The sequence below is a fragment of the Falco peregrinus genome, chromosome 12 (assembly GCF_023634155.1).
Source record: "Falco peregrinus isolate bFalPer1 chromosome 12, bFalPer1.pri, whole genome shotgun sequence".
NCBI lineage: Eukaryota > Metazoa > Chordata > Aves > Falconiformes > Falconidae > Falco > Falco peregrinus.
In genome coordinates this window covers 12,603,876-12,625,523 of record NC_073732.1, presented here as the reverse complement: position 1 = coordinate 12,625,523, position 21,648 = coordinate 12,603,876, and the positions used below count along the sequence as shown (strand labels likewise).

Below are 21,648 nucleotides of genomic sequence, written 5' to 3'. Positions count from 1 at the left end.
TAAAATACCTTTGATGATTCAGACTGTCAGAAGTATTTTCTTATACAATTATGCTAGTTGATGGAAGTGCCACTGTTAAAGCCAAACTGTAAACAGCTCAGGTTAAAAACCCCCAGATCCAATTATATATGGAATGAAGTAAGTAAATTTGATTACCTTGAAACTTGTAATTGAAGTTTTCTTATTTGCTTTTGTAAGTGTCTGATTTACCCACTTAATAATAATTTCATCATTTACTTTTTCCCCTTCTCCAAGGTCTGACAGTACATTCAAAGTATACCTTTAATAAAGACAGTAAGAGCCTGAGTTAAAGTGTGTGGTAGAACTTGACCCTGTTAACAGTATTAAGCTACAAGCACAAGTAAAATATTACTTCAACACAGCAACACCACCAAGCTTAAATGCCTGCCTGCCATCCAAGTCACCTTGAAAACTGAATCACAACAGTCTGAGAAACAAGAAGCATTGAGTGTTTTGAGGTCAGTGTAAGAAAATTGACTTGTGGAAAATATATAAAACACTTTTTAATGAAACCAATTTATAATATATTATTTTCCTGCCCAATGCACTAGCAAGATTTTGATTTTATGATAGTTACATTATTATAGCTGTGATGGCCTAAAAACTTCTCGTTTTAAACTTCTGTAACATAAATCATCTCTTCCTATTTATCTATCTTTTTTGATTTCACAAATATTTAAATTACTTTCTACTCACGGAAAGATCCATGGGATCAGCATGAATTAACTTACGCTCATTTTACTTGATGCAGGATTTATAATTTTAATCACAGTTTTTAGTATATAGGTGTTTAATTGTCTGTAAATAGATTTGTACACATACACACTATCGTGGTTTCAATCGCTACACAGTATGTAAAACTACAAAAAAATGTATACAAGTTTATCTTGGAGAAGAGGGATATTTAGAGATAGCTCAAGTACTTTCTGGGTGAGCTGAACACTAGCTTTAATTTACCTTAATATACAGAGACACAGAAATACACGAGTGTGCACAGATAGATATATATACACACATCTATCATATACTGTGCCTAACTTACCTTCTCATCAGCTGCCATACCAAAGCCAAAGTCAGAGTTGGATTACCCTCGTTTAGATCGTGTCCAGCAATACCAACCAGTGAGAATTTGGCTTTTGCCTTCCCAAGTTCTACCGCATAATTGCAATTCTCAATCTAAAAGTAAATGTAGTGTGCAAATAATGAAGACACCTTAATATTTCTGTAATACAGACCTATTAATCTATGTGTATTTTGAATTACTTTGGCTTACTTTTACCTATGATGAAATCTGGAGCTAGAGAGAAAAACTTCTAGCCTTTCTACACTGTGATTAAAATAATAGATTTTGCTATAAATGCAAATATGCAATATTCCAATGATAATCTTTTTTCACCCTAGAGAAAACCAAGTTCATTTCCACTGAAGTCAGTGAATTATTACATACTTCCATCAAAACTGAATTTGGAAAAATAAATTAAACTTACTGTTCTTAGACAGTAATTTTTTTGCCTTTACATTTCTAGCTTCAGAAAGATCACAAAACTGAGAGCTTGGATTCTGCAAGTACTGCACTAATTCTCCTAGCTGCACATAAAACTGCTCTGTGAGGAAACAGCTCCCAATGTAAGAGTATCAGGCAATGTCAGCTGTGTCAGGCCTGAAACTTTTGCTTATATACCCTAATTAGATCCTGAATTAAATACTGCCAAAAGGTGTCCGCATTTAGAAACTACGAGTGATACATGCTATAACTGCTATTTATTCCTTGAGATAATATCTAGAAGATATTTGCCACCCACCTTTTTTTTTTTTTTTTCTGGCTAGGACTGTCTCAGTAGCATGCAAATCTAGACAACCCAGATTACTACGAACAGCGCAATACGAGACAGCGGAAGTGGACTGTATTAGAGTATCTACTCACCTTTTTCATATTACTACCAAGTAATGGATAAGGAGGTTTGTTCACATGGTTCCACTCAACCGGTACACGAGTCATATCATACAATTGGAAAATTATTAAAGCATCAGAGAGGTCACTAAACCAGAGTAAAACAATGTTTTTAAGTACAACAGCTCATATTCACAACAAAATTGTTAAGTACTTAATTACACTTTGAGAAGTCTCTCAAGTTGCTGAAAAATCCTAGTCACATAATTAAAAATTTGTGTTGTTCTATGGAGAAACTGGCCTATATCCTATTGCTTGATTTCTGTGATTATTTACACTAAATTGTACATTTAATTTCATTATTTTCATAATTCTCAGTGAAGTAAGCACAGCCACTGGTTTTACCAACTTTAAATAATTGCTTTCATAGGGTAGGCATAGATAAAATATCTAACTAAAAAGTTTTTATTTATTGCTCTCATTTTAGTTTCTTCAGGACTTCCCAAAATGTTAACTACTCATGCTTTATCTGCATCTACAGATGTATCTTGCTGAAGAATAATCAAAACAAATATACTTGTGAAAAAAACATTAGGAAAAGCATTACTTCCCATTATTAACTGCATTCTTGATGATCCCCTCCAGCTACTTGCCAAATGAAATTCTCCACATTAAGCTATCTACAGAGGGTATCACTTTATAGAGGTCAGAAAACAGAAACAATGCAACCTAACAGCAAGTATACATGCAAGCAGATGTTCCCACTTGCTCCCTATATCCCATCTTCTATTAATAGGATTTGAATCAACTGCTAGCACAATTTGGAAGTGTATCAGAAGCATATAAAAGCATGCTAGAAAGCCCTTTGTTTTAAGGGAATACCACACTACGTAGATTCTTACAGTCTACTCAGCAAACAGTTATCATTTCATTAGTTTAGAGTTATATGACTGTTTTAAAAGGTTTGCAGTCATCTGTCATGAGAAAAAAAACCAACATGCATTATAAACAACAATTAACTTTTTAAAAAACGTAATTCAAAGTTCAAGTGAGTGAGGGGAGAACATAAAAACTTTTCAAGTTTTCTAGTATTTCTAGATCGTAAGTAGAACATCAGTCAGACAACACTTAATGAAACTCTACAGACCAGTTTTGAAGTTCCTATCACACTGTGTAGAAACCTGGAAATCACAATTCTAGTAGAAGTACAACTTCCCATTTTTCTTTTCGTCTTTCTTCCCCTGTCATTGAAGGGAAATAATTTTTTTTTTACCAACCCCCCCCCCCTAAACAAAAGGAAAACAACCTTACCTGTATAAATGATTAACGTATGGGCTCACCCCCAGTGAATTCATCCAGTTTCTGAAAGTTCTTTCTTCCTTAGTTTCTCCTATGGTGACAAATGTAATTCTATATAAGTTATTGAAGAAAACACTTTCGCAAGCAGCATTTAAATGGTTTTCATACCCCTTCCCCCCCACGCCCTCCAATGAGTTCATCCTTTCCCCAGTAGCAGTCCCTACTGGCTATTAAGGTGAAGCAATCCTATGAAATTCAGAGTCCCTCAGTACCGGGCACAAGGCCAGAGACACTACAGGGAGTACTATTAGACTAGATTTTCTGTGTAAATGCAATTTATTAAAATACAGAAATAAGGAGTTAGTTGGTTATATTCTAGATAATTATTATAAATCATGGAGAAAACTGTGATGATCAAGAATAATTTCCGAAAACAAAAATCTGTGGAAATTATATTCAACAGTATCTTTAAATCCGTTTCAAAAGGTGTATTTTTAATAAAAGTTAGTACTGGCAAAGTTATTGCAATTGCATCAGACTCCCAAAACTACAGCTCCACTTCTCTCCACACAAGTTCGCAGTATTAACTTGTGAAGGTACTGCCCAAAGCAACAGACCTCCTCTTTTCAGTTTTTAAACACTGGAGACTTAGCAAGGCAGTATTGCATTGGTTAAATTTATGAAGCTATTTATACTGCCAAGGGGGCTAGTTATTCTTGCAGTTTTAACTAGCAACTCTGCTTATTAGAAATGCAGAAAATTCAGTAGGAAATTAAAAAAAAAAAAAAAAAAAAAAAGGCCCAAACCACCCTTCACCTTCCTGACATAGATTGTGTTATATAGCTCATGTAATCAGGAGTCCTGAACTAACGGTCTTTCTCTATAAAGCTACAGTTTGCAATAATGCATTAATTTTCTATACACATTGCCTAAATTTTAACAATGTATCTGTGGCCAATTGCATGTGTATCAGTACTGCATAAGCTGTTCTCTCTTACATCAAATAAGAGCATTTAAGAAAATATTTAGCCTGAATATGTAACCTCATCACTTTGTTCCCCTGGGCTGATCATCCACAGTTAAGAAAACAGGACATGGAGGAGGGAGAAAACCTCCCCAAACAACAGAAGAACAGATTTCTCAGGACTGAAACACATAAAAATATGTGTAAGACTTCTTTGTTTCCTTCATTTGTTCCTTCCTTAGAGGATAATGGTACTGAGTTTGTCTAATGAGGTTTATGTAGCATGAAAAGTCTCATTTAGTAGTGAAGCTCTACATTGACTAGATAACAATAAATGTTTTTGCAAAATAAAGCTACTACATAAACGTGTATTTATCTGTAGAATAAAGAGAAATCCTCTTTAATACTGTTTTTCCATGAAACAGACCGATGTCATAACATCAATTTTTAGATCGGGGTTACAATTTGAAGCTGGGTCTCCTCCCCTTTTATATAAAAATCTCTGGACTTCAAAAAATATTCATGAAAAAATTAAATTCAGAAATTTCATCTGTAATTGACATTTTCCAACAGAATAATTTTTATTTTAAAAGTTTTGGCCAGCTTACCAGTTACTTTCAAATTATTATGAAATAGATGATGGTCATTCTACTGATATATTCTTGTTATAAGTTATGGTCTTTCATATGCAAATCAACCTAGTATTTGTTCCAAAGATTTACTTGAAAAAACTACCAAAGAGTCACTGATGAACACATGCTGAAACAGAGAAAAATACTATTCTGCAATGTCTTCAGGCAGTCAACTTTGTTTCACATATTTCTTCCCACAAGAAAGTTTAAAAGACAAAGAATCGTATTTTATCACAAAGTTAAAAATGTCATTTTTTCCACACAGAGATATAATCAAAATACAAGCATGATATATAATTTAAATTTATGAAGAGTAACTTAAGACGTTATAGTATTTTGAAGCAAGTCCTTTCTGCTTTTTTTCTTTTTTGAAGTTTTTAGGCTTACTGAGCTTTGAGTGAGTTTGCAGCTAACTGCAGTGTGCTTTCAGGAACACTTGTCCATTGCAAATATGGTAGGTAACAAGATTAAGGAACATTTTACTAAACAAAGTACAGCTACAGAGACATATACTCAGCAACCGCACTCAGACTGAGAATTTTAAAATGCATGCTCAATCTTGTTGAAAGAACCCAAAGTAGCCAAGCAGGAGCAAAAGCATGCAAACTGGGCAGCACCCTTTTGGAAAGAGGGAATCCAGGAACTCAACCCAGCATACTATATTTAATATGCCACTCAAACAAATCCCTTTATCATGCAACACATAAGCATTCATAAGTTTTCCAGATGGCTGAGAACTGACCAATTTTTTCTCTCTATTCTTTTATTCAAAATATACCTTGTGATCCTATCAGGAGCATATCTTCTGCTGAGTGGTGCAGCAGATAGCCAAAATCATTGGAAAACTGCAGAAAGGGGGCAGAGCTACACAAAAGAGAGAGGAGCAAATTTGGTAGTATCCTTTATATTTATTGCCATCTCTTTCTTTGAGATTATACTGTGGAACTGAGTGGGAAGTAGCCACAGGGATGGGATCAAGAATCCAAAGCGCTCCAGATACATACTATTCTCTGGAAGACAATAGAGCTCAAGATGCAATTTACACCTAGTTCTGCTGGCCTGAGTGGGAGTAGTCAATCTTGAAGGCTACCTGTGGACTAAGCAACAGCAGCAGAGGACATCTACACTGGAGGAAACCTAAGTGGACACAAGTCCTTCCTCTTCCTCCCCCCAAGACCTCAGCTTTCTACGTGACTTAGAGTACAAACTTTGCTGCCTTCCCCAGAAGCAAGAGGTTGCTCGGAGTCAGAGTCACTTAAAGGTTGTGCATCGACTGAGGTCAGGACTCCCGCCTCCATCCCCCACATAATATCAAATGTTCATTTTGCTGTGTCAGTGTGCCTGAGGGATACGCTCTCTGCATACAAGGGCACATCACCAGACTTGTTAAGTATTATCAGAGCAGGTATCTATTTACACACAGTGTTTGCTGTCTTAAACCAAAGAGAACAGCCTCATCATACTCTTTGGATGGAACTGTCACTGAAAAGACTGAATGTATGCAGGAAAGTTAAGACTTTCAGAAAGTCCCACTCACCCACACATGCCTAGAGGTTTACATCTTGGTTCATGGAAAGCCCTTACTGGTTAAACCCAAAGAAAGAACTGTATGGATTTGACTTACTGCAAGTCCTGCCCCCATTTTATATGCATCTTGTTAGACCCTGTGAGTCTGTGGGTTTTTTCTTCTTTTACTTATGATGGCATATTAAAGCAATAGAAAAATACAAGAACAATGCAAAAATCAACCAGAAAAGGACAGAGATGATTAAAACACTAGAAAAAAAAAATTGCAGAATAAATACTTTCATGGAATACAGAAAAGTACTAAATACAGTACCTACATTAGGAGGGGTCAAATCTGCATTTCATGAAGCAAAATAGGAAAGCATTATAAATTATGAGTCAGATATCAACAGACAATCTATGATGAAACTATAAAGAAATGAATGTATTTTATATCACTATATTGAGAAAACATCAGTAAAACCACAGAATTTTAATGGAAAATATAAAACAAGTTAGCAGAAAAACACTTATCAACATTGTCTTTTGGCTGAAATAACTATTTTGATGGTTTACATGACACCACAGGAGTTATTATTTGGGGGCAAAGGAGAGTCATCTACTTGCCTTTGAACAGATAACATAGGCATGATTATCCATTTCTAAAAATATATAACATAAACAGTAAGTTAAGTTTGGCCAGTATTTATCGCTACAAAATTGTGATCTAGCATTTAGGTGATCATATCTTTTTACAAACTGTTTTAGCTGAAACTTTGACCTCATCTAACTATTTTAGGCAAGTTCAGAAAGTAGCTAATCTGTTTTTGCCATGCCAATGAAAACTCTTCTAAATTTGACCGATTTTTCAGTATTTTGAATCACACCTGCAACTTCATGTTCAGAACAGGGAACTGAAACGAACATATTTCACCTCCACACAGCTCCTGTATGTGTATCTAAGAGCATGTATTTCTAACAAAATTACAGCAGAGGAAGAACAGGCCTTTCCGTCAGTCTTTTGTCTTGGAGAGCAGGGATTTCAGTGACTAGGGATATCACAGCTGAGAAGGGAAGACTACCTCCTGTGCTCCGATACCTCTACCACAGCTGGCACCCAGCTAAAGCTAGAAGAGCAGGAAGCCTGAAACAGGAGCGGTCTGAGGGATACAAGATTTGTGACACAGGGATGCAGCAGAGCAGACAAATTATGAAAAAAGAGGAGCAAAGGAAGATGGACTCACCTAGATGGAAAGGAAACCTGATAGGAACAGTAAGAGGAAGGCAGGAGTAGGCAGTGCAGAGGAACGTGTAAACATAGCTGATGAATTTTCCCCGAGTGCGGCACCCCTGATTCTCACCATTCCTTTGAGATCAGTGAACAACTGTGAAATACACTGTGGCAGGAGCCATTTCATTATCCTAGATTAGCTGGTCCACAGAAAGGGTGACAGCCAAAGATTGCTGCCAATTATTCCTTTATCTCTAACTTTAAGGATCTGAAATGTACAGTTAAAATCCAAACTTGCTGATATGCTAGGATCTATATAGGCTGCTGATGCAATAGATTTATATAGATTGGTGATACAAAAGCCTTTTTGTTTAATGTTTCCTGTTTTAAAAAGCAACAAACTAATACACATACACACACATATCTTATAAGCACAATATGTGAAAAGTACTTTAAAAGACTATTAAAGCTGCATAGTATAGCATTGCAAATTAGGGAAAGCTAGAATTTGTGCATCAGCTAAAATATAAACTGTATGGAAAGAAGCACAGGAAACTAGAATGGGAGTAAGAGAAGAGTTTTTGCTCCTGCAAATGAATGGAATGATAGAAGGTTATTCAAGAATAGCCTTTGCTCAGGCTAACACAAGTGAACAATATTCACAGTAAGAGGGACTTCTACTTAAGGCTTATATTGAAAGCTAGTGAGAAAGCTTTGTGTTAACACATGCACTATCACACAGGGATACTCTATCACAGCCTAAAAGGAATACTGAAATAGAAATCACTAATATTCTTGCCTCCTGTATGCTTAGTAAGTTGAGTACCTTCTAATAAATTGAGATCGTAAGATGAATTGTCAGGCTTGTGTAGGGCTGGATATGTGTTAAAGAGATTTGCAACAAAAGCCAAATTGAGTTTAGGGTTGCCTGCAACCACATCAGCTGGAGTTACGAACTCTCTGCAGCCCAATTTATCTGCCTGTTGGAGCATGTATTCAGCTCTCCTCAAGTCATTTTTATCCTAAAAGAAAAAAAAAATTGTAACAAATACTAACATGTTTCCATTCTTTACTAAATCTTCAGTTTGGAAAAATCTTTAAGTGACCCATGTTAATCGCCCCCTCATTCCCCAAATGTTTGAGCTAGCTGTTACAGCCCGTAACTCCCGTCTTCCTTCCACTTTCTTTCCATGGCTGCCAGTGCAGCATTCCTCATGAATCCCTGCAACAGCAGTAGCAGCCAGACATGCAGTGGTTTTATTTCTGTTTCCAGGCTGTTGATTCCCACACTGCATATTCTGCTACATGTGCCCAGGGTTCACCATCACTGCTTTAAACTGACATTCTCAAACATAGTAATGACAGATGATGCCTAAAACCCTCCAGATGATGCCCAAAACCCTCAGCACGAATATGAATGCTTCAGAATGGGATTTCCTTTTAATATTTTTGTCTCTGAATCATCTTAAGTTGGTAACCTATGTGTTATTTTGTTTTGTCTTTATTAATCTACATAGAATAAACCAGCGTTGAAAACTATGTGGTGTATACTTTTTGCCTCTAATCATCACAACAATAAGAATTACTATTTATAGGGAAAAGAGTTAGTAATTTAATTACTATTATAATCGAATAACAGTCAGTAATTCAGTGTTGCTACACTCAACCAGAAACTTGCTCTAAAACAAGTTGTTACATGTTATTGATACTGTTTTATAACCCATTATAGAACATTATCATAGGAACTGTAGGAAATTACATAGAAAAAAGTAACTACTATCCTTCCCACCCCCATCCCCCCAACCCCAAAACAAAAGCAAACAAACACAACAGATCTCTCCTCACGGAGTTTGAGAGAACAAAAGCTTGTAAGCAAACAATTTTGCATATGGGTTTTCAATACTATGATGAATAACAAGATTCTATTTAAGATTCTGACTGATACATATAGAAATCTCTATCTCAGGCAGGCAGCTCAGTATCAAATGCATTCTCAGAATAATCCTTCCAATAAGCATTATGTAGGAGCTTAGAAAAAAAAAGGGTTTTCACATATACCTAGGCTGCTTTTAGACCCTCTATCCTTTTACAGCTTAAAGGTTGATGGATGCCAAACTTAGCTTTCCTTCTGGTTATTGGAAGGGCTTACATGTTATTTTGGAATGCTATTTGGTTTGAGGAAGGATCACAAGGTTTGCGAAGTCTACTATTTTCCTTGTCTGAATCGCAGAAGGGCAGACCTGAGCAGGATGTTGCAACGCTCATCTTAGAGGACCAAAGTGAAAAGAGAAACCCGTTAGAGACTACTCCAAGTAAAACACAGCTCCAAATTTTACACTGCAGGACGCAAGTTCAGTTCCAGCAGCACTCTGGAACTTTACTTGTGTTTTTATTCATCTAAGCTTTTGTGACATTGAGCAACCTGACTGAGCTTTTGTATGTTTTACAAAACAAAAGAGGATTCTGGGACAGCCTTGTACATAGAGATCTCTGAAAATTCCAGTCCATTTTTACATTTCTGGATACTTACATGAAATCCTGAAAAGTCAACTTTAATGGGCGATTCATCAAGGCCATCTCCTTTGGGTGCAATCTGATTTAACAGATGGTAGTATGCTCTTGAATCCTAAAACAAGCAGTATATTATTTTTTTTTAAAGAAAAAGCAAGTATGTAGCCTTTCATAGCCATTTATTGCTCTTATAGTCCAACACAAAAGTCTAAATATTTTTTACTTGCAGAGAAAAGGAATGTCTGCTAATTATTCTGGATGATGTTAGTTAAATTTATTCTGCTGGATATGAACTAGATGGGTGTAATTAAAATATTTAAGGCAAATTTATTTAAGTTACCCACAAAACCCAATCTCAATATGGACTTTATTTTTAGTGTTGGTATTTTATTTCTTCACTATCATTTTCAAACAGACTGTTTTATAAAAAATTCTCTTTCTTAATCAATGAGGCAATTGGAGTTCAAAATTGAGAGCAAAGTGGCACTTTTAGGATCAATCCATAGTGACAAAAAAAATATTTATTTGATGCAGTTTCCAGTATGGTACTGGGTTTTTCACCGCTAAGACACCAGGAAAATAAAATAAAACCCTGCTAGTTTTAGATTAATACTTCTCTTAAATAGCATGTAGTATTTTTACCACAGTAGCAGTTTTCATGTAAAACCCTAGTTAAAGGTTTGCTTCAATAATAGCCTTTTTGATGGCATTTGAAAAGATACAACTAGCCATTAATGACATGGGTTTCTTACTACCTTAGGGAATCTTCCTCCTTTGCTTTTAGTTTTAAGAAGTTGGGGTTTTCTCTCTTCAACTGGACTTATTACAGTACTCTGCATACCTTATGCAGAACAACTGAAGAAGAGGGAAGAATTATGCATGTCTGACACCCGCCCTGAGGGACCAGTTTGCGTTTCAGTCCCCTTGTCAGTAAAACAGGCACACCAGCAAAGCACAGTGATTGAGGGGGGCTGCTCTCTGCGTGGATGAAGAAGCACTACCTACTCCAGACAGCCACCTGAATAACAGTTCTTTCCTCAAGAGGTTTCCTACTCTTCTGTAGAATGCTAGGTATGAAGGGCAATCACTATTAGCAAATATGCACCGGGAGGGGACGTAAAGCCACACACTCCTCCTTTAAAACAACAAAGGAAAGAAAAGAGAGGTTGCTGCAGACCCAGGAGCAGGGAAGGACAGGCAGAAAAAAGGCAAATAATAAGGTAGTCCAAATTGTCCTAAACAACTCTAATAAAAATCTGAGAACATCAGAACTTCCATGAATATGAGCTTGTTGGAAACGTTTCCTTTGTTCTGTGACATCGTAATACATGGCACGAGCACTGAGGAGGATATAAGATATTAAAATAATGCTCTGTGTGTTGAAAAACACAGGATGAACCTATAGCTAGAAAAAGCAGATGACTACTATTTTCCTAAATACTTCTGATGAAACTCATTTATTTCTAAGGACCCTGTGTTTAAATACCATTATGTTCAATTACCAGCGCAAGTAACTACATACCTTAATGTCTTGGCTGAAGTTACTGATTTTCTGCCACCGTGCATTGGCCAGATGGTAGTTCACCCAGCGTAGCAAAAGCTCTTCTGGGGAAAGCTTCATTAACTGATCTAGTTCTTCCCCTTCATTTAGCAAGGTGATAAGAGCTAAAAGAAAGTTTGAAAGAAAGCCAAAATCACTGCTATTGTGGTCTCCATTAATTCCAAATTGCTGATATTGATATACCTGGCATTTTACTTACCTTCATTTCTGGAGATTTCAATATCAGCAAAAAGACCAACTTTAATGATCTGCCACAAGAGTCCTAACACCAAGTGTGGTCTTCCTTCTTGCAAATCTTGTGATCCAATATTGACAACCGTACAGCCAATGGCAGATGCGGAGTTCAGAGCCAGGTTTAGGTTTTCCTGTTTGGAATACCATTGTTTAACAAATTTATGAGGTTTTAATTCTTGGTAAAGTTGTTCATACTAAATTTTGTAAGTTTCAGAAGTTATAAGAAATAATGCATTAGTTCCTAGTGGAAAAATGCACTCTGGAGATTTTTTTGTGGACCGCCATATATCTTACAAAAATTTAATGGAAAACATTATTGACACTGTTTAATGTGGACCCAGCAAAACATTGTGGACCACCTTCTGCAGCTTAGATCATTGAGGAATACTCTAACGAAAACATGCTTTGTAATTCATAAGTATCACACACACAAATTAAGCAGTAATCCTCAAAATATCAGGGGCTTGTTCCTGTGGAAAAACATGCTCATATGGAGTTCTGCCTGTGCAGGAAGCTACTGACATCATTGTCATCCCATCTTGGATCTTATACAGGCTGACACAATTATTCAAGCAACCGTTAAACTGTAATTGAACAGACAGCATAAGAAAATAATGGCAATTCAGCATCCTGACACTGTAAGTAAAGCTAGTGATTGTCACAGATGAATCATCAAAAAAACCTAACCAACCAAACCTGGCAGCTCGTGTAAGCATTAGTATTTTCTTGCGTTGTATTTTAACTATCTACAGAGACAACATGAACACATGTAGTATCATCTTTGCTGACACATCTTCTTTAAATAAGTAGAATTTACATGACACACTTGCAGGATTTAGAACATAGTATGTTTTAACTCTTCACATTTTAATGTCACAGCCTGAAATGAAGTCTGCCATTTAACCAAGGTTTTTAATCAGGTCGTTTGGTTTTTGTTTTTTCTCATCAGGCTAGTAACTTAGGGATCTACTTTCCTCTTCCAGACTTGTTTTCTTACACCAAAACTGCTTCTCTCTAATATTTTCATTAATTCATACACATTTAAAAATAGAACTCCTCATCTTACATCCAAGCTACTCTCCACTATTTTATATATGTATCGTCCTACCTTACAGTATACAGCCATGCAGACACTTTCTGCATTGCAAAAATACAACCTGACCATCCACTCCAAAGCCTAAAGTTATTTCCTCCAGATACTTAGTAAAGCAGAACAAGAAGAGCAAATAGGGAACTAAGGAAATCATGAAAAAGACAAGTTATCATGTAAATCATCTAAGAAACAGAAGAATTCAGCAAAGTTTATTAGAAAATTCGTGCTTTGACATATTTTCATACGTTGGACTTTTTTTTTTTTTCTCCACCAGGAGAACTGTCATTAAAACAAAGCTATAGAAAAATACTTCACTTAATCATTTATGGCAAGTTCCTATCTGTGAAGTACTTACAGAAATAGTGAAAGGAGTGAGTTTCTTCTTATTAATAGCCCTTTCATCAATTGTATCTGGTTGTGAGAAGTTGATCATTTTGCTAAGGAAGAAAAGTCAGAGTTTATTCAAACTTCCACTACTCAGAAAATATATTTGATTATAAACTCCTAATACTTTAAACTAGCTGTAAGTATTTCTGAAAAGATTAAAAAAACATAATAAAGACCACCTCATCCACTAAATCTCTTCTCCCTGTCAAATAAGTGCACATTCATCCAGAAACCCCCCAAAAATACGTATTTAAGAAACCTGAGCAACTGGGTTTTATATTTAAGTGACACAGCATGTCTGCACTGTCAAAAAAGTACTTGAGAAGATTAAAAAAAAAGTGTAAACTAAGGTCACTTAAATAATGTCAAGTGAAAATCTTTGTAATATAAGCAGTATATTTCTGCACTGCATTTACTATAGTATCTTGAATCTACAAGGATCTCGAAGACTAATTCACATCAATACTACTACGCTAATCCTTTGTTACCATGGTGGATTAATAAGTACTATTAGTCTACTCAACTAGAAAGTTACAGCAGACTGAAGTTAAGAGACCTACTATACGCTCTCTGTTTTGCCACAGATTTAATTTAGATTTCTGTTCCTCCCATCCTATGATTTAGTAACTTTAAAATATCTGAAATAGCAGTTTACTGATTTTTTCAGCTAATGGATACATGAACTGTGGAAGTATCTCCTTTATTAACAGCCTGCACATATCTGCCATGTATAATTACGTGTTTGAAGTGGAAACCCACTTCCCTAATACATGCACAGAGTCACATAAAAAAATTGCTCAAAACAACATTTCTATGGGAAAACAAGTCTTCCCCATCTTACACATGGGTTGAAATATTTAGGAGTGGAACCTTGATGTTAAAGCCTGTTAAAGTTTCCCAGTTCTCGTCACTGTGATCAGCATTTAACCTTTGAGATTAACTTCTTTTCTTTCTCATAGCCCTAAACTCACCAAAGAAGGATGCCATCTGCAAGGGATTTAAAAAGACTGGCATCTGATGGGTTCATAGGTAGGAGGTGCTTACAGTCTGGGTCTTCTTGTAGAGCTTTATTTATCCAATTAACAAAAGCAACTTTTTCTTCCTCTGAAAAGAAAAACAGCATTAAAACAATCTATTATTTCCATGAACATGTACTACAAAACATCCAACTTGGGTCAAAAATGTTCATCCACAGCAAAACCCCTTAGTTTCACATGGGTCAGTTACAGAAATAACCAGACCGTCGGGAAAGAACACAAAAAATAGCAAGTACAGGTTGATCTTTCTCCTACTGCACCCTCTAAATATCTGGTGATTTTCTGAAGGACAACATAAAAATCATAGTAACATGGAGAAGGTGTCACCATGGCTGACTTGGAATTCAGTTTCTCAGCATTTACAACGAAAAGAGGGAAATCTGATCTGAAATATGCAACATCTCAATCTACACACCCTTGGTTTAAAACGTAGCGTTTTATTTTGCCTTCTATTAGGACTTCAGAGACTGGCAGTATTTTTGAGACTATCATCTGGATCACTTTGAGAAACCTAAAGTTTAATACTCTTTTAAATACAGTTTTAAATTCTCTCTCTTATTTAGTACAGAATTTGTTATTAAGCATCTAAGAATGCTTATTATGATGACAGTCAATCAAGTATCAGTATCCAAATTCCAAGACAGTACAGGTATTATTCACCTCACTTACCTCAAAAAGTATACAAGAGGGGTACCTACAACTGACTCATTACACGTCTTTCATTGTCAGTGAGAAGAAATGTGAAATTTTAGTGCACACTTCATCTCATCATAAACCAGACAGTTTACAGGGCCAGGGCAGATGAATTGCACTCTATTGGGGTCAGTTTCTCTCCATCAAAAATGAAAGGGAGTTTAAACAATTAGCTCTAATGGTGTTCCCCTACAGGCATCCCTTGAAATGGAATATATCCCCTGCCGTGGAGATTTACCGAGTGCAGCTGGTGCTGTAAGGATTATACCGGGAGAGAGAGGTTATCGCCACCTTTAGCTAACTGAAGTGAATCTTCCTCACATATAAAATATTAACACACTTCTGCAACCACAGCAAATGCCAGATTCAAGTCAATCAAAAGTTGACTATCGCTTATTGTAATATGATCCTGGAAGGTGGTTAATATCCTGACTAGGAGCTGCAATGTAATTAGGTACAATTACCAACTGAAATGACACGCAGCAAGGGGAGGTAAAAAGAGACAGATCCAATACGAAAGCAAGTTCTGAAGTATGAGATAGGCTATGCAAAAGTCGTATGGGAGTGAACAATTCTGTAATGGCACATGCACAGCTGAGGAGTTCCTTCCTTTCAGAAAGGATGGTTTGGTTGGGGTTTTTTTGTATGTTTGGGTTTTTTCATTTCATGTCACACTGTGGAAATGAAAACGGGGATTTGTTTTTATCCAAATATAGGGATAAGAGTATGTTAGCATGTAATGAAGCCAAAAAACTTCACTAGCATTTCTAGAAGTATGCCAAAAGGGCCACTTATTCCCTCCATGCCCCACCACATGCTGTCAATGCTTGTTTTCATTTTTCGCTCTCACAAAGATGTCTAACTTACCTCTGAGTGCAGCATGACATAGCAACTGCACAGCCTATGTATTAATAAATTACCATCCACACTTACCTTTGTCCATCTCCACATGCTTTCTCTGTGTTACTTTGCTTTCAACAGCAACGTTTTCCAATTGTTTTTTAATTCATCTGTAGTGCTAATTTAAAGTCTTTCTCCACGCAAAATCTACTCGTGTTTAATTATCTCTTACCTGAATAAGAGTGCTGTGTCCCCTCACTAGATATTGCCGATGTTCCTCCAATTGCTGTAATACCCTGCTTTTTGTTTATTGATTTTCGGAAAGATTTGCTCACATCTTTGCTTTTCAATTCCTGAATTATCTGGAATAAAAAAAAAAAACAAAAAGAGCATTTTTTCATCGATCATACCTTCAAATAGCTAAGCATTAACTCATGTAATTGCTCTAGAGTCAGTAGTTAATCCGATCCGATTGCCTTTCTTTAGTATTTACACTGACTTATTTTCTGGATAAAAATTAATTGTATGGGTAAAACTAGTTTAAATCCCTTCATCAAACTTGCATACTAGTTACCTAATATATTATTTCTTGGTGAATACCTCTAGTGCTACCTTTATTAAGTCACGTTATCTAAAGAAGTAAGCATTCAACAATCTGTGCAATTTTTCTACAGATATTTTGGCAAACTGAAGACAACAGACACATACATTTTCAATAACCATTGACTATTTCTTCTACTTCATCATATGCACTACAGTAAAAGGTCACTATGTGACAGTTATACGTGCCCTTAAGCACGCCGGTATCATTTTCCATCTGCCTGCAATGTAAAACACATTGGATATACCGGTATGTCCTAGATTTGCCCAAATACTGTAGAGGTCTCAAAACTGACCATGAAATACAAACAACAGATACATTTTATGACCTGGATATAAATATTTGCATCTCATCTATGAACTATTTCAAATTAGACTCTTGGAAAGAAAGATCAATAACTAGTTCAACAAGCAGCCTACTGCAATTAGCAGTACTCTAAATCCAAAGCTAAAACTAATCATCCCCAAACACACATACAAACCAACAGCCTGAAAAGTTTTTATTTCTCTTAAATAAAGCACACTAGCAAGTGATCCACATTAAAAAAAGTCTAAACCTTTCATATTTGTTCACTAGAAGTGAAAAACTGTACCTTACTCCCAGTAAAAAGCCTTTAGTATAGAGATTAAGCATAGCAGTGCAAGCAATAGTTTATCACTAAGAGAATTTACAGGCTGGTATCTAGTTATCTACTCCTTTGTTAGGGCAAAGGCTGACACAACAGTTTCTAAAATATGTAGTCCATCCCCTCATCTTCGAGGTAATAATAAGTAAGACTGATAGAAACTACTCTGCTCTCACATGCTACCCAAATGAGATCTACTTAAATGGGAGAGTGAAAAATCAAGACTGGAAATTAATTCTATAGGATATTGTAAATTGTCACAGAAAGCTTTCCCATTCTCAAAATAGTTATTTGTACCAAAACAGTACTTAGTTGTACCACTTAATTCACTTTTCTATCCTAGCTATCAACAGATACCGGACAGTAGAGAAACATCCAAAGAGAATGTCTTACAGAGACAAATTCTTCAAAGTTGATTCTCCCGTCCTTGTTGCTATCTGTCACTGCAATGATTTTTTCTACTATCTCCCGGACTTTGTAACCAGGCAAGGGTAGACTTGCTTCTTTAAACAGGTCTTGAAGCTCATAGTCACTGACATACCCACTGTTGTCGATATCTGTAAAATGAAGGCACAAAATGTTTTTATACTACGTAAAAAACTAAGTACAGTAGCTGTTAAGAATAAATGAAGCATGAGAAATACAGTTCTAGGAGACAAGTATTTCTTCTTCTGACATAGGTAAGTAAGCATGAAGGAATACTTGTGGATTAGAGGCACCGGCACAACTGCCTAGGATCTGTGCCATCCTGTTATATATTTTCTCATGAACTACCTTATAATCCCACAGCACAGCTATAAACAAGATTACAAATTTGTAAATAGCAAAGTTCAAGCTTTTTTTAAGACTCCCAACAAATTTCGCCAGTGAAGGGGAGATCAATTATTACAGTCTTAATGTTGATGTTATACCATTTGCAATCAGTAAACTCAAATCTGATGCAAGTTATTATAAGAGCACACTTACACAAGACAACCTACTCACACAAGAACTCTGCCTGAATCTGCATTTTGTTTCTAATCCTAATATCTGAAACACATTTTCTGTTCTTCAAAACTTTTGATGTGGTTAGGCTTCCCTGTGAAGAATAAATCTGGGATGATCTATATCTGTTTATTAAAGGTGACCTTCCTTAATCTATTAACTAGCTCTGTTGGGAGCAATTTGTACTGCCACCTTTGCTTACACTTGGTTCCCAAGGTCACATGTCAAGAATGTCCATGTACAGCCAAGTACCAAAGCACTTTTTTTCAAAAACAGAATGGTATAAATCCACAATCGTGGAAAGAATGGCTGCCTCACATAAAAATAAATTTTAAAAATCATATAATTTGTGTTACACATGGTTAATAATGCAGCAGCGTAGAAGAAATCATAAAAATATCCTTTGTACTTCTACCTTAGGCCAATCTGTATCCAGAAAGCTGTCTTGAGTTATTGTCTTAGCAAAATAAAGCATCCTTTTACAAATGTATGGTATGTTTTTATCCAGTGTGATGCATAAATGAATCAAACACATTAACTGTTCCTGATTTTTTTTATATCTATGCATACTTCTGTAAGTATGTATACACATCTATACAAGCAGAATTTGCAAATGTCCATTAAAATAGCCTTACCTGTACCTAGAGTGCAATGTCTATGCAATGGAGAGAACTACTTCTAAAAAGCAGAAAAGCTGTAGCCCATGCAAAATATAGATGAAACTCAAATACAAGAAATCATATCCAGCATAACTAGTGCTGGATATAATGCCCATTTAACACTAGTACTTTCAGTTTGACAACAATTTTCAGTCTCATAATCATATTAAAAGTTCTTGAAAAAATATGAATTTTTCCAGTTCTACAAATGATGCATCTAAGATAAGTAATTTAAGAGAACATCAGAAGTAACACAAGTCAGAAACAGAAGCAAGATGCTGTGGCCACTTTACTGACTTGTCAAGGTGCTCCCATTTTGTTTCGTTTACTAGTCAAAAGACCTCTCCTCACATTGCCTCTAGTATCAGAACTCAGCCAGTAACACCAGACTGGATGAATATGCATCACATCACAGAAGAGCAAGCAGAGAAACATGCTTTCATCTCTAGCCATAATTAATTTCCCTGTAATCCATACTACTATGTAGCTTCTGTACAGCTTCGTAAGAAGGCTACATTTACTACTGACAAAAGGTTAAACACGCCTGTTAAAAATAGGGGGTTTTTTGTGGTTTTGATCTTACCAACAATCCACAAATCACTACACAGACAAACTTTATGTCTGTGTATGTATTAATCTATCCACTGTCTGGCTTGCAGACATGTAAGAACACACATAACAGGAGCAGAGGACATGCTCAGAAGCTCACTCAGATTACCAGCTCTTTTATTTCTCTAGGTTCATCTTTCACTGAGGGTAAGGTTCCATGATGACAAGCAGAGAGTAAATACACGCCTTTTCTCTCAGTTTACCAATATAGCTGCAAGCAATTTTTGCATACAGATATGGGAAATGTAAAAATGAAAAAAGAAAAAAGCTAATTATACTTAATGTTTATGTTTTAGAGAAAGCATAATACAACAAGGAAGAAAATGCTTTTCAGTGAGTGGGAGCAGTAGAGGATTCTTAGAGCAGAAATGCGAAAACATGCAGGAAGGAAAGAGAGAAAAAGGAGAAACGCAGATGATGAAACCCAAATGAACAGAAATGCTGTCAGATAATACCAGTGAGTATCCTAACACCTCCCAGTAGCTTGATACATGTACACCGTGCTCTAGTTCTCCGGTCTGTCTTTCCAGCTCTGGCAGGCTATAGACTTCTTAAGCTACAGACTATGTCAGGATGACTGTTTAATAGCAACTCATGAACTACCACCTTCCATGGATGTTTCTTATTCCTTTAGCATATCTACTCATTTTGGTCTCAACAAGCATCCCAAGTCAACAGGTTCATAGTTTTATTATTTGTCATTTAGAAAAGTTACTTGTTATTTTATTTTAGGCTTTCCGACTCTCTACTGGGCATCACATGATATTTGTATTGACAGAAACAGCATTTCCCTCTTCACCTTTTCTGTACTACTCAGTCTTAAAGATCTCTGACATACAGCTTCCCAGTAGTCTCTTTACCAAGCTAGAGACTCCCAATATTTAAAACTTCTTGGCTATAGACCCTGTTCCCACATTATGATTACAAATATGTTCATTTGATTTGCTGAGCTGCAGTTACACATCACCCCCTCAGAACCGCAGCAAATAAGAAAGCAGACGTGAACTTTAACATCCACAACAGTATTGCAATCTGGAAATAGGGGTTACTTGCTATATAATTTCTCACTCTTTCTGTTCACACTCTGATTATTCTGCAAACATCCCGTCAAGCACACAAAACTATACAGTTAATTATTAACATCTGCTAGTTACAGAAGCAAGACCAAAAAAATTCTCCAAGTTTAGCTTACTTAAAATGTAAAATCTGATCCAATAAACAAGAGGAGAAATTACTGGTTCACCAAAGCATGCAAGTAAAACAAAAACAAAGTATCAGTAATCGTAACATGAAAATATATTTAACAAATGAAGTTTAATCATTTTTTTTCAGATTTAAGGAGTTCAAAACACTGAATTACAGTGGCAGAAATAATGCAACTGTCCAGCAAGAAAATTTATCTTCCTGATCAATCTAAATTCAACAACAATGCTGATGTTGAAAGAAATGTATAAATACACATACTTTCAGTGAAAATAAGGGGTTTTATATAAACATTCTTATTTTCTTAGTTATTACTGGCAACATAGAAGGAAAACACAGCTTTGTCAAAAAGTGATTCATAAATATCTATTCCACAAATCCTACATGGTTTTGCAACATTAATGGCGTCCTTATTATTTTCTTATTTAACACATACCTATTTTACTGAATGCTTCTCTTAGTTCTTCAAGCTCTTCACGAGATATAGTAGTTATGTTGTTTTCCATCTTTGGATAGCAAGAAGTGTCCTCAGTTGCTTATACCTAGTTACAACAAACAGGAGCTATATAAGGCTTTCATTCCAAGCACATACTAATACAAGTTACTGATCTTTTCAATGCAAGGTACCAGACCTGAATGACATTTCCAGGCCTGGCACACTCAAACACACACAAACTAAAAGTACATCAAACACCTAGCAATTCTTTTCACTCTAACAGTGACTGAGAATTCACAATAGCAGCACCTGATTTCATACACTTGAGGTTTTCATTTGCATAGAATATGCACTGACCAACAAACTACCTCAGCTGCTTGAGTGGTTTTCCAACATTAAAATCACCGCCTTACATTTCCACAATTTTTAGAAGCATTAATTTTTAAGTGCAATGTGGTATCAGTGCTGATTAGTGGTCAGTGCTAGGATCTAGCCCTGCAAAGCAGTGAGCACTCCAACACTTGCACAGGAGTAAACCTCAGTGGGACACTTCCAAGCACCAGCTTACAGACAGTGGGTGAATGCTGACTGGCCTTTCCACAGCTGTTGCAGAAGTTACCACCTCCTGACC

At 36.1% G+C, this 21,648-nt stretch overlaps 1 protein-coding gene across 6 annotated transcripts in view; it reads right to left on the bottom strand.

The window, feature by feature from the left end:
* PLS1 (plastin 1) overlaps window positions 1-21,648 on the bottom strand; it is a 48,285-nt gene that overhangs the window by 3,430 nt on the left and 23,207 nt on the right. For 5 of the 6 annotated variants that reach the window (XM_027787186.2, XM_055817103.1, XM_027787187.2 and 2 more), the window contains 14 exons: window positions 21,018-21,123; window positions 17,520-17,683; window positions 16,133-16,262; window positions 14,302-14,434; window positions 13,299-13,380; window positions 11,816-11,981; window positions 11,578-11,720; window positions 10,075-10,170; window positions 8,371-8,566; window positions 6,648-6,668; window positions 3,224-3,302; window positions 1,946-2,060; window positions 1,064-1,197; window positions 157-280 (listed from right to left, as the gene is read on the bottom strand). In XM_027787186.2, the coding sequence (XP_027642987.1) occupies window positions 157-280; window positions 1,064-1,197; window positions 1,946-2,060; window positions 3,224-3,302; window positions 6,648-6,668; window positions 8,371-8,566; window positions 10,075-10,170; window positions 11,578-11,720; window positions 11,816-11,981; window positions 13,299-13,380; window positions 14,302-14,434; window positions 16,133-16,262; window positions 17,520-17,683; window positions 21,018-21,087 (1,653 nt within the window). In that variant the 5' untranslated portion in view covers window positions 21,088-21,123. The remainder of the gene's footprint in view (window positions 1-156; window positions 281-1,063; window positions 1,198-1,945; window positions 2,061-3,223; window positions 3,303-6,647; window positions 6,669-8,370; window positions 8,567-10,074; window positions 10,171-11,577; window positions 11,721-11,815; window positions 11,982-13,298; window positions 13,381-14,301; window positions 14,435-16,132; window positions 16,263-17,519; window positions 17,684-21,017; window positions 21,124-21,648) is intronic. The other variant, XM_027787188.2, reaches the window with a different exon arrangement.